We start from the raw sequence: 14,202 nt of genomic DNA, 5'->3' as shown, positions 1-14,202 counted from the left end.
AGTTACCTTACTTTGTACAATCATTTTACGTACTTTTGAGAAAATATCACTGCTATTCATGTAGAACTAAGCATTTCTTTCAAAACTACAAATTTTATTTGAAGGTTTTTGGCTCATAACACACAAAGTTTTTCATCGAAATTTACTAAACTTTCAGAAAAATTGAAAGCATCCAAAAGAAGTATAATACTAAACTTTGAAATTAAAATGTTAAAATTTGATGAAATATGAACATTTAAAGCAATTACTTTTTCTCTGTGTATGCATGAAAGATAGCAATTTATAACTTTCATAATCTAAACCCCAACTAGATTCCTCAACTCATAATAAAATTTCAGTTCAATGTCTGAAAAATTCTGAAAGTTATCAGCGATCTAATGAGCCAAATTTGAATAACTCTTTGGTAGGCGACTAATTTTGAGGGATGGTTCCCAAATCGTTTTTTATCATAAATCATACTAAGCAATTGCAAGCAAATACTGCAATTTTGCAAACAACCCCTAACAAGTCATCGCCTATCCAAAAGCTATTCAAATTCAGCTCATTAGATCTCTGATAACTTTCCAAATTTTTAAGAAATTGAGCTGGCATTTTACTATAAGTTGGAGAATCTAGTTGGGATTTAGTTTATGAAAGTCATAAATTACTATCTTTCGCGCATGCTAAGAGAAAGATTAATTGCTTTAAATATTCACATTTCATCAAATTTTCAACATTTTAATTTCAAATTTTAGTAATTTACTTCTCTTGTATGCTGTCGAGTTTTCTGAAAGTTTGGTAAGCTTTGATTTGAAATTTTGTATGTTATGAGCCAAAAACCTTCAAATAAAATTCGTAGTTCTGAAAGAAATGTTTATATCTTCATGAATATTAGTGATATTTTCTCAAATTCTTAAAATAATTGTACATAGTAAGGTGACTAATTTCTGAAACTTTTTAGCTTATTCTCAGCCATTTATAATGGTCAAAAAATATTTCTGTTTTTCTGTACTTGTTACTGATCCCCTAAATGCATAGGTGATATATTTTTAATGGAAAATCACAGCTGAAACATACCTTTTATCTGACAAAAGTTACTGAGCAATTGGTCTCTAATTTCTCGAAATCCTCAAAGGATTGAATTTTTGAAAGTGTCCCAATACTTTTGGTCATTTTGTGTATTATAATATGTGCTTAGTTAGCCTCTTTGAATTCTACAGGGAACAAAGAAGGTTTGAGGGTGGGGGGGGGGGGGGTCAACAGATAAGGTCAGCCTTAGTCTTCTTTTTAGATAGTTAATTTGAATTGTTGAATATACAATCTGCTGTATTTAAGATGATGATTAAAAATATATATATATACTTGAAACTGCAAGCAGAATAAGTTTTAGAATTGCTGTTTCATTTTTTGCTTCTTCTGTAATTTTAACTTTTCTTTGATATTGGAACAATTTTTTAAATACTCATTTGTCCACTCTGTTGCACAGAATGGTCAACAGTTTTAAGCCTTTCATGAATTACTTATAAACAAATGCAGAATCAATAAAAAATGAAATTAATTGGTGGAAATTATTAAAGTTGATGAAATCCAAAACTGCTGGAAATGATTTGTAATATTTTTGTGAGAATAATCCTAAAAAAGTATCTATTATGTATCATTAATTGTTCTGTGACCTTGTTAATTCGTAAAATATTACATTTGTGAAATTGTGCATTTTTCTTTTAAGAACAACTTCAATTTGTCGTGGTTCAAAGTAATCTCATTTTAAGTACAACATGGAACTCCATATCCCAAACTTTCAGTGCTTTGACCTTTTTGGATTTCAGAATTTTCCTCATTTTTGATCTTGAGTTGTAAGCTAAGGAAAATTATTGTAACAGGTGATATTAGGCACATTTTTTTCCAAACTTTATTAATGTTCATGCTGATTGTTCTATAGAAAGTTTGTTTTTCTTTATCTTAATGAAAGCAATTCAGAAAAACAGTTTTTGGGGGTATAAAAGAGGGTTTATCTCTTTTGATAGAGTAGATTGAAAGAAATTAAAATTACCAAATTTTATGTCTTTTGATGCTAGTTGTGAAGTTTACAAATAGTGGCCACAGTCTAGGCCCAGACAAGGGAAGGTCAAAAAGTGATAAATTGTTTTTGGAGTATAAATTTCACAAATTACTTTAAAAGATATTTATGTAGGTAACAATACCTTACAGTGCCACTTTTAGGTTTTTTTTTTTTTGTATTTTAGAAGTAATTCTGTGACTGATTTATTTTTAATAGTTAATGTAAAACATGAAAGTTTTTTTTTTGAATTTTGGTAAAATTTTTCGAAAATATCCAACCCCAACTAAAAGTACTTGCCAACCCTTGTTCTAGTTGCAAAATCTGAACAGAATAGAAAAGGTGTTTTTTAATCATTAAACCAATAACCGACAAGGCACCAGTAACAGACAAGGGTCCAGTTACAGAAAGTCGTAAGTTTGGATTCAAATAATAAACATTTTAGGCTGGTAAAACTGATGTTGCTGCGACCCATGAATGCGGTGCAACCATCTAGTATCAAAGTGAATTTTATGAGCCAGTTGGTATTTACAAGGCAAGTGGTTCATTTGAATTTAATAAGGTTTTAAATCTAAAAATAATGAACTTTTGCACATTTTGAAGAGAAAAGGGGAATTCTGTCCAACACTCATCCTTTCCTCATCCTATTTGTTACTGGGTATCATCAGAATTGTCGGTGTCTGTTACTGGGGGTCGGACCTTCTTTTCGAAATTAAGAGAATAAAAATAGAATTAACTAATTCAGAGGATCCAGAAGCAGACAAACGTTAGATGAGATGTACTTGCATGACAGAAAAATAGTTTTAAAAGTCTAAATACATTAAAGGGCTCAGAAAATAGAGTTTACCTGAGAGCAATGTCTTAATCATGTCTGTTACTGGTGCCGTTACCATATGCTTAGAACAGGAGTTCTGACCTTTAGAATGTCAGTACAGTTTTCTCTACTTGTGTCACGTATCCAGTAACGAAGTCACAGTGAAGTGATGACAAATGTCACAGATTTTTGAGAAAGAGTGGTAACGACAAAAAACTTGAATACATAATCACATTTATACTACAAATAAGCTTTATGCTTTGCTCAATATGCTTTGTATTGTATACTAATAAGAGGTGCTGTAAACCAGTAGCAGATACCAAAGGATTGCTGCACAGTCACAGCAAAATGCTTGCTAATATAACGCATGACCCGTGGCATCAAAGAGATGTAACAATAAGTTGTAAGTAACAGGTTTGCAACACATTATAGATGAATTTAAACAATTTTGAGCTTTTAAAATGAAAAAATAAAATAAAATAAATAAATAAATAAAAAGGAGAAAGTTCCTGGTTTTTGGTCTGGATTTCAAAATTGGGGTCCTATGCTGTATTAAATTATTTATTTAAAACTCCGACTTTATTTTATCTCTCTTAGATATGGTCTTCCAGTGAATTTCTGTTGTATGTTACTTCAGCCATTAAAAAGTCCAAAAAAGCTGCGAGAAGTTTTAAACAAAATCTACAGCCATCTAGACAGCAGCTTAGCTTCAGGTTCTATTGAGGCAAGCATTTAAAGTTTTTTTAACACATAAGTTAGCGTAAATTTATCTTTCACTGTATTTTTTGATCAATTAAATCCATTTTTTGATGTATAGAAGCCTTCACTGACCACTTCCTTTTCCCCCCATCCTTGAAAATGAAGCATATAAAACATTTATTATCTTATTTTATATTTAAAAGCTTTTTTGGATAGCACGCTCTGTTTTACACTTTTTGTGGTAGAATCGTGATCAAAGCTTGGAGCATAGATGGAAGGAGGAGAAGAGTCACTCACAGCATTTGCCATTTCCTTTTTCTTTTCTTTTGTGTGTGTGCTTTGCCTAGGCATGTAGAAAGCATTTTAGTTGTCTCTTATGCAAAAATGTTAAATGTTTTTCTTTGCATATGTTTATAGAGAAAAGATCAAAATGTAATTTTTTCACTAAAAACTGCATTTATTGATTCACAATGCTTGGAAATTTATTGAAAAATTAAAAGAGAGGCATCTCATCAAAAGCATAGAATAAATGTTAAAAACAGAGAGTTAGCAAGCCAAAAATAGCTTCCGACAAATGGAGGAAAAATGTAACCATTTTACTTGCTTTATTATTAAATTTGATGGACGAAGGGGAGGTTTGTGAAGGCTTGTCACATTTCATAAGATTAATTTATTAACAGTAGACCTTCATTTTATGAGGGTGCAGATCTTATTGTATGCAATTTAAAATTTGGAGTCTTTATTTTATTTTACCCGGATGAGTTTTGGTTTTACATGGGTAGGGCATTGCAAACAGAAAATTTCCCCTATTTTAATCCCTCCTGAAATTGCTTATATAAAATGAAATAAACTGCATTTTGGTGCATTAATTAACAAGTTTGGGCCACTGGAAACATTTTTTTGCGATTGGTTCTGGAACTCTCTCCAGAAGTAAAGTTATTAAACTTACACAATTCAGAGCTTGCTGAAAGAAGAGCTTTTAAAAGTGAAAAAATGATAATGAAACCAATGAAGATGCTGAAATCAATGACACATAAATAAAACTTTCAGATTGAAAATTTTGACATTCATTGACAATTGCAAATGAGCTTTCTGATTTGTTTATAAAGGAAGATCCTATCAATGATGTGAAGAGAGTGATTATGGATGCGTTAATGCTCTACAAAGAACTACAGAGAAAAATGATTAATGACTAATGACTGCCAAAAGAATATCATAGAAAACTCTTTTTTAAAAAAACTGTTAATTCATGTTTCCTTATGCACATTGTGTATAAATATCAATATAAGTACACGTTAAACTTATATATTTATCTTAACTGAAATGAGGTTTTTACAATGGAACCTAACCCCTATTTAAACACTACTATTAAGTCTTAATTTAGGCAGTGTTGACTTGCGCGGCTTTTCAACAAACAGAAGGTAACCTCCATGTAGAATGAAGATCTGCTGTACTTAATTAAAAACTGATAAAACTTTCAACTTAGGACAATTTTTGTTTGAAATGAAGTTTTGTATTGAGCATCTACCCTTTTCTTCAGATTTTGTACTTGTTTAGACATGATAATGCATGCATAAGCAAAAAAAGGATATAAAGTATAAGATAAAAACATTTTCAGTTTATTTTAAAGTTGCAATTGTTTGGGGGTGAGAGCTTTTCTTTTCTTTTTTTTTCAGTGTGTGTGAAAAATCCTTGGATGATGGGGGAAAAATGAAAGGCATTTCCAGATTCAGTTTTGAAAAATATATCATAATCAATTTATAAAACTTAAGCATGACACAATTGAAATTTATAGTGTATTTTCTGAAAATCATTAGAACTTAATAACACGATAAGCTGGTGTCACAGGTGTGACAGACCCATATACACTTGACTCTTGATAACTCAAAGCCTTATGTCTCGAATATTCCTTTATCTCAAAGTTTTCATTCAGTCCCAAAATTATTTAGTGTATTTAATATAAAGTTGCCTCAAAATTTCGAATCTACTTCTTTTAAGTTTTTATGAGAGTTTTGATTCCATTTTGCAGTAAAATGTAGCCTTAATAAGAAAAAAAAGTTTTATTTTACCTTAAATTGATTGGCTTATCAGTTTGTGTGACAGAGATTATTTATTAACGATAGTGTTCCTTAATGCACCCAGCGTTGCAAGATTAAGTGAGAAATAACCGATTGGGCTACTTTTTGCCATGATCGACGGTCTGAAATTTTAATGCTAGCTAATCTTTGAGAAACTTGAAACTTTGGCAAAAATTTAAAAAAAAAAAGCCTTTTCTTTCTGCATTACTCAAATAATCTGCTCTTAGTACAAAAAGATGTTTAAAAGCAATATGAATTGAAATCAAGAGAAAAGAAATAGGGCCTAACACATACAAGCTTGTTGACTGTTTAAGATGCAAAAAAGAATGTAAGCAATAAAAAATAACTTCCTTTTTCGAAGTGTTTTAGTAAAATTTATTCTCTGTAATGACATTTTTACATAAAACTAATAATTAATTTTTTCCTTACTGAAACTGTTATAGTCTATCCTCTTTGCACTATCCCTGAAAAAGAAAATGAAAATTATTCTTCAGAACTGAGAAGGAAAGAAACTTCTGATAACTCAAACTACCGATGACTCAAAGGTTTTTGCTGGTCCCTTGGTACTTTGAGTTATAGAGAGTTGACTTCTTCCTCATTTTGATGCTTTTCACTTATAATGACTAGTAAAGCATTTCTAAAAAAGTAATGCAGATGCATAGTTTAAGAAACGTTTTATAGCCCCTGAAATATATCTAGCATTTAATGATCACATAGTAGTGCCCTAACTTTCTAGCAAAACTACATTGTCTCTTCCTTGTCAACGCATACAGATGGTTTGTTAGTCATCACTCCCATCTTTCCAGCAACTCAATGACATCAAATTAAACTCATCTATTTAAATTCTTGCAACAAGTATTTTATTTGTGTGAGAAAAGTAATTATTTTGTTGAGTATTAAAAATCATCCATCCTTTCTTCCTTAAGTTAAAAATGAAAAAATATTGTTTTAAAGTCATTGTTTTAGCTATGCATGCCTCATAAATTTTAAACTAAACAGCACATTATTGAATATAGGATTTATTGGTTGTCTGGATAAATCAAAGAGGCAATAAAATCAAGTGATCTGCAAGAAATCAATGTAATAGTCAAGGTTATATTAATTTTTAAATGAAACAAGATCAATAGCAATGTCACTTTGTCTGATATGGACATAAGCGTGTGAAAATGATCAAAAGAAAAATTTGGAACCTTTAAATTTTAGCTTTTTTTGAGAAGCTAGTTTTGTGCCTTCAAAATTATATTTATTATGTTTTGAACTTAAACTAGAGGGTGGCTTCCAAACTTGGGACGAAAAGAGGGAAAAAAATTTCTGTACTATTTTATGATTGATTTCTTGGACTGATATACAAGCAAGAAAAATTAATCATTATTTTTTTTTGGAAATTCTTCTAGTTTAACAAATTGTTCCTATGATGTTCACTATTTATGATGTTCTCTGTTTTCAATTTTTTGTTTCTGTTCAAAAATAATTATTGTTAATTCTAACAATAATCCAACAATATGTTTCTCCCTATCTTTAGGATATTCCTGGGGGCTTATCTGGCTTTGGCGTTGAAGATTACTATCCGTATGTGTATTTTAAAATCAATGTTGATATGACAGATGATTCAAGCAAAAGTAAAGTCTAAAATGTAGCATCAATATTTGCTTAACTTCAAAATTTGTTTTGAGCTCATGAGCACAAGGCAATGAAAATGCATTCCTATATTCGGAATTAAAACTTTATTTTACTCAAGTCACTAGATGTCTTTGAAAAGGATGTATAGGTTAATAAATAGATCATGAGTTTGTGTCATGTATGTACTGTAGTGTATGCATTCCATATCCTAGGAAAATTAGAAGCTTTATTTATCTCATTGGTCAGTGTTGACCAAAATTATAAATAAGTAAACAAACATTCCTTCATGTTATCAAAGAAATATTTATACCAAAAATAATTTATTTTGTAATTTTTAAAATTAAAAGCAGGGAAGAGTGTTGTACCTTGGGTCACTTTTCACATTTTAATTTTTAACGTCAATTATTTTAATCAAATTGTAAATCTAAAAGTCACATTAAAACCACCCAACATAATTCTCTGCAATATATATTTTTTTAATTCAGACAGTTTGAAATTAAAATATTGCCAGCCATTTAAAGTAAGAGTTCCAAACTGTCCCAAGGTACAACATCCTATTATACCTTGGGAAACTCTTCATGATTCAGGAAACAGCCATATACTGAAGTATACCGTAAAATCGCGAAAGTAACCCCCCCTATTTTCAAAACAAAACTTGTTGATTTCAGAAGGGGGGTTATAATCGAGATTTTTCTGAAAAATTAGCCAAAATAATTGTTTCCAGTAGTATTAATTTTAGAGAACAGAAAAGAAATAATAAGTAAATAAGAGTTAATATTAATGAAGAGAGAGAAATTAATTAATAAAAGCCTGTCATAATTTTCTAGTAGTAATAAATTTGCGTGAGGACGCCATTTTTTTTTCGAAAGAAATAATTTTGCACCTTAAGTTGTCAAAACCCCTATAGTTTATCGCTTGAAAATTCATTATGTACTGAATGTAATAAGGATACAGTAAAATAAGCAAAATCTTAATGTTATTGTTTCAGAATAGAAGCAAAAATCGCAATCACAGCCGCAAATTCATTACAAAAATCGTAATTTCGAAAACTGAGCTTTAGAAAGTTCGCGAACGCAAACACAGAGAAATCTCTTACTCGATTTAGTAAAATTTACATTTCTGATGATCCTAAACTCGTTCAATTACATTATTTCTCCTTTAAAAAAGGTTATTTTTAAGTTTCGCACTACTTTTTAAGCAACACGTTTCCAAAATGGCGTCACGTTTTCAAAATGGCGCTGTGTTGAAGATTGTTCAGTTTCACAAATCGGAACAAAAATGCTCCTCCCAAAATGAATAAAAAGCAGTACAATCATATAAATTTCTTTTGTAATACTTATGAACCAAAAGAAAAAGTGCCCTTGCATCAAAAGGAGTCTAGACATTTTGGAAGGAATAAACCGTGGAGACAATTTTTTTTCTTTTTTGTTTAAATCATTGTGTTTTCTTTTCTTTTCTTTTCTTTTTTTTTAGAAAAGCAAAACTGCACATGGAGGGGGAAATTAAACCTTTGTAAATGCTTTCCAAGTAAAACAGAAAATGTTATCCTTCTTTTTTTGGATGATGAAGATGATAAGAAAATGTTCAGGTGAAGGGGGGGGGGGGTATATTCAGGATTTTAAAGTGATTTCACTTTCCACAAAAAAAGGGGGGCTATAATCAATAGGGGGGTTACTTTCAGGATTTTACTATGGCCAACAAATACCAATTTTACCCCAAAAAATGGTGGCAATGAATAATGAATTATTATCTATCATTAAATGTGTTTAGAAGACTACATCATATTAGAACACTTTTCCATGTTCATAAACATATCTTACTTATTAAGAACCATACATATGTTGTACCTTAGGGCTTGTCCTGAAGTACAATATGTTTAGCTGTTCTAAGGCACAATCACCACATGAATTAAGAAAAAACAAAATGGTAATCAATCCAGATGCACTATCATCAATTTCTCATAACCAAAATATTTAAAGTACTTCTCTTTTACAGCAAAATAAAATTCAGTTCATTAGTTTTATGAATACAAAGACAAAAAATGAAATAAAAAATGAAGAAAATATTTACTTTGGAGTCATGAAATTTTCTTTCTCTCACAAAATCATTAATTTAACTCATTTGATGCCACTTGTTACTATGGCACATTTAGTGGTGAAGGTTACAATTGGAGATTACAAAAAACATGGCTGCTGAAAATAGATTCTTAGAAATTAGTACTGTACCAAGGTACAAGCATCCCAAGGTACAACACTCTCCCCCTACATAAGCTTAAATGGATTTTAAAAAATATGTTGGACTTATTCTGATGTAATCAGAAACGTTTATAGTCATCATTGTGTTTTAATAAGCTATTCAAATTTTATTTAAAAAATCATTTTATTTGAGCAAATAAAATGAGCACTTCAAATTTCATTCATACATAAACATCTGCATTAATTGTTCAACAAACAAAAAGGAGCAAACGTCACAATACCTAATGTAAACTGAATTTTTCTTGATTGCTGCGTTACAAGACATGATCAGTGATGGTATGCATGGTTGTATTTGCTGCCCCTACCAGTGTTGAATGATTTAAATCATGAATTAAATGAGTTGATTTTTTCAAAAAAAATCATTGATTTAAACCATTATTTTTAAACATTAACATTGTAAAAGTTCTGAAGAATGAATTCGACGGGCATGAAATTCGGAGTATTTTTATTAGAAAAAAATAAACAAATATTACTAAAAGAAAAAAGAATGACTCATATTGTTGTTAAATGAAGTAAAATAAAACTGATGATTGATAAAAAAATATCCTTATAGCAATAAAATTTTTAAAAAATGAACTTCCAAAGGATATATGAAACATGTTTTTTTTTCAATGAAATTAAGCATAATAAATTAGATTAGATACTTATCTGTTAAGAGTTAAGCTATTTAATTATTCATTTAACCCGTAACAGGGGAGGTGAAAAAGTAGAATGTAACAGGGGAGGTGAGGTCTCAGAGACCGCTCCATTTACATTTTTTTGTTTGTTTAAATCCTGTAATTAAGATACATTCCTGTAATTTCTCTTAGATGTTCTTTGAACTTTTATCAGCACAGGGAAAAAATATATTTGAATTTTGAATCGAAATATTCCTTTTTCTGAGAAAATTATGCTAGAGTCTTAAGATTTTTTGAGAAAATCATACACTGCATTAAATAACTAACTACTCTTAATAAGAAAAAATCTATTAGTTTTTAATGATTTCATTTTAGTTCTTTAATATATACAGAACATTTTAGTACCAGAAAATTGATTATATTACGAAATGGAAAAATTTTGACAGCCTTTTAACTATTAGCATTTCGTTTCATATTTTGAGGAATAATTCAGCTGTCATTATCCCTAGAACATCATTGCGTAATGTTTGTAAACATTTCAAACAAATCTCAATCTCATATAGAATATTTTGTATCTCTTCCACGTAACGCGGATAAGATAAATGAACCTATATCCGTGGTTCTAATGTTAAAAGCCGTGCCGAAAAATTTAACACTGAATTGGAGGTGCGGTCTCACAGACCACTTCTAAAGAATGCAATGAAATTTAAACCAGATGCACAAGCCTAAAGATACTGATAAGCAAGGGAGTGTTCAAGGTCACAAAACAAAAAGCTATTGGGGAAAAACCATTCAATCGGACTGAAAATGAAATAGGGTTGATGGGATGAACTTTTGAGCAGTCTCTACGACCGCATCTCCCTTGTTAAGGGTTAAAAAATGAACTTATCGTACAATCCTTTTCAACTTCCATGAAATCAAAACAATGAAACGAAATATGCATCTTAATAAAAATAATTCTTAAAAAAAAAAAAGGCTGTCCGCTTTTCAGTCTTTGATTTTCATTGAAGATTTTAAAGTCAAGAAGCAAGCATATTCTCCTTTTTTTCAATGATGCATTTTATTTTAATGTTCTTTTTAAAAAAAACATTATTTGAGTTAAAAAATTCAATGCTCTACATTACTTTTATTCTTTGTTGCCACAGTTAATATAATTCTATATTATTTTTAAATTAATTATTTTTCAAAGAAAAGTGGGAAAATGTTGTTTATTTAATTATTGAGAAATGTCTTGAAAATAGACCCATCTGGATATGGGACTTGATATTGTAGCAAGTTTTTGTGAAACTCAGATATGCACCTACAGTTCATGGTTGACAGATGTGGCTAAAATTGTGATCTGGCCAACTGTAATTTTTATGTATATAAAAAAAAAATCTAATTTAACATCTAACTTGAACAGTTTAATTTGTTAGTATCAAATGTTACTTAAATACATTTAAATTTCAAAATTTATATTTAAACCAAAAAAATTCAATTTAAATTTTTAAAAAATGATTTTTTTAAAAAACAAATCGTGATTTTTGTCAACTTTGGTCTCTACAGGTTTTAAATTGATTAAGATTTACGTTTATACTTAAGTGGAGAAAGTAAATGATCAAGCTGTGTCAATAGTTTTAGTACTTATAATGCAAATTATGTTTTCTTCAAATTAAAGGAAGTAAATTTTTTTGTAGTTATAATAATTTTGACTAAATGTAGGTCTTAACTGTTATTTTGTTATTAATTTATTTCATATCATTGTATTTTGAAATCTTTTCATAAAATTGTTTTAGACTTTTGTGCGATTAAACTTCTGATACAGTAGACCCTTGTTTACGTTCCTTGAAAATACCGCGTAAATCAAAACCGCTTAAATTAAGACTTAATATAAGTGCTAAAATAAGGGTTAGGTACCATAGATATAAAAAAAGCCCTTCATTCTAGCGATGACTAAATGTGTAATAAGTTTAATGTGTACTTATATTGATTTCTCTGCATAGCATGCATAAAGAAAACTCTAGCTTAGTGTTTTTGAAAAGGAGCTGGCTTTGATAGTCTTTTGGTACTCAAGAATTTTTTTCTGTAGTTCTTTGCAGAGCATTAATGCATCCATGATCATTTTCATGATAGAATCTTCCTTCACTAACAAATCAGAAAGATTACTGTCACAGAATGGCTCAAAATTTTCAATGTTAGCGTTTTTGGTTCTGTGTCATCCATGTCGGTATCTTCGTTGCTTTTGTTCTCCTTTTTCGCTCTTAAAAACTCTTCTTCCAGTGAGTTCTGAACTGTGGACATCTGAAAAGAGCTTTGGAACCAATCGCATAAAATGTCTGCAGTAACCCAAGCTTGATTATTAGCACATCAAAATGTAGTTGATTACGCATAATCTGCACTCTTAAGGAGTTTGAAAGAGAGGAAAATTTTATCTGTTTGCATTGCCGCATCCACGTGAAACCGAAACTCATCCACATAAAATAAAATAAAGGTGTTAAGTCTTACACTGCGTAAAATAAACCAGCGTAAATTGAGAGTCTACTGTATTTGTTTCTTGTGGCCTGAATGTTTCAAAAAAAAAAAGGCCTGGCAAAAATTATGAATTAAAAATCAGATTGGTTACGTGTAACTGACATTTGAAGTTATCTGGAAGAATGTCAAAATGTGTTTAAACTTATGTTATAAGATTCAATATTTGTTAAAGTCATATTATACAGTTTAAAGTGAAAAACTTTGTTTTAATTTTTTCCTTCAAATGCAGTTGGTTATTAAGAGATTTATTTACTGTTACTCTTTGTAATTTCTCAAATAAGTGTCTTGTGTGTGTAATAAATGTAATGTTATGCCAAACAGAGTTTTTGTATTTCACGACTAATTTTGTAAACAATCTATGCACCCCATAAAACAAAAATAAAAAAACCACAATATAAAAGTTAACTTTTGAGATTTTAAAGGTAAAGTCAACTTTGGTTTCTAAGAAATTAGAGATTTGAATTAAAAAAAAAAGACATTTAAATGTCTCATTCATTCAGAATGATTTCCTGCAAAGGTTAAAAATAAAATTTAAAATTTTTGTTCAATAGTACCTAATAGTGCACATTTGTATCAGTAAAATCAGATGAAACTTTTCTGGGGCTACACTGTAATTTCAGGATTTTTTTCTAACTAATTACGGTATTCAAAATTTTTTTTATTCTTTTTTTGAATGGAAATATGTATGGTCAGTTACATTTATAGAAAATTCATCACTCAATGCAATGCCAATTTTTTTTAATGAAAAATAAAGCTAAGCCAGGGTCGGACTAAGCATTTGGGCAAATACCTGGTGTACAGCTCTAGTTTTTGGTGAAAGCGCCGGTGAACCGACATTTTTTTTTCTTCTACTGGTGAATGTTTCTTTTGTGAAATAAAAAAAAATGCTTGTTGGAAAAAGAAATTTTCCAGGAAAAAAAATCTACGACCACTCATAACTGTAATTTTCCTCTCCAACACTTTAGGCAGGTTTCCAAGGGTGTCGCTACAGGGGGTGCTTGCAATTTCTTTTCTTAAGACCATAGCAGTGAAGATGAAATGCCTCACATGCCGATCCTTTTAAAATTGAGCCAGTGCACCCCTTAAAAAATTATTCAGTTAAGGGCTGAAAATTGCTCCTCAATTATACAGATAACGTTAGATTTGCACATTGTGCTACAGAGTCTCCTTAGCTCAATGGACTCGCATGTGAGCTTGATTGTTATTTTGTTTTCTAAAAGTGCCTTCTCTCCAGTACGCTGTAAATTGTTAAACACTTTTGAACTCAGACACTTATCTCCTTTTTTAGAATACTCTGAGCACGCTTTTCAGAAGTTTTCAAAACAATTCCGAGAACTCTTTTTAACTCTTTTGGGAGCACATTTAAGAGCATTTTTTGAACACTCGCATATGTCCCCCTAATTTGAACACTTTAGCTCAGGTTTTGGAATACTTGTAGCACACTTATGGAACATTCTTCTTTTTCGAAATGTGTTACATTTTGGGTCATTCCATACAAAATGAGCAAAATTCACAAAATAGTGGCCGCATGGTAACAGATTTTTATGAAATTTGTTGGGGGATTTGTCTTCTG

The 14,202-nt window shown here is 30.2% G+C and overlaps 1 protein-coding gene across 2 annotated transcripts in view; it reads left to right on the top strand.

The window, feature by feature from the left end:
* LOC129219290 (V-type proton ATPase subunit C 1-B-like) overlaps positions 1–12,947 on the top strand; it is a 91,936-nt gene extending 78,989 nt beyond the window's left edge. For both annotated transcript variants that reach the window (XM_054853627.1, XM_054853628.1), the window contains exons 10-11: positions 3,447–3,573; positions 7,149–12,947. In XM_054853627.1, the coding sequence (XP_054709602.1) occupies positions 3,447–3,573; positions 7,149–7,256 (235 nt within the window). In that variant the 3' untranslated portion in view covers positions 7,257–12,947. The remainder of the gene's footprint in view (positions 1–3,446; positions 3,574–7,148) is intronic.
* Positions 12,948–14,202: the final 1,255 nt, after the last annotated feature.

The sequence above is a fragment of the Uloborus diversus genome, chromosome 3, assembly GCF_026930045.1.
Source record: "Uloborus diversus isolate 005 chromosome 3, Udiv.v.3.1, whole genome shotgun sequence".
Lineage (NCBI taxonomy): Eukaryota > Metazoa > Arthropoda > Arachnida > Araneae > Uloboridae > Uloborus > Uloborus diversus.
The sequence above is the reverse complement of the archived record's forward strand: the minus strand, read 5'-3'. Positions and strand labels throughout refer to the sequence as shown.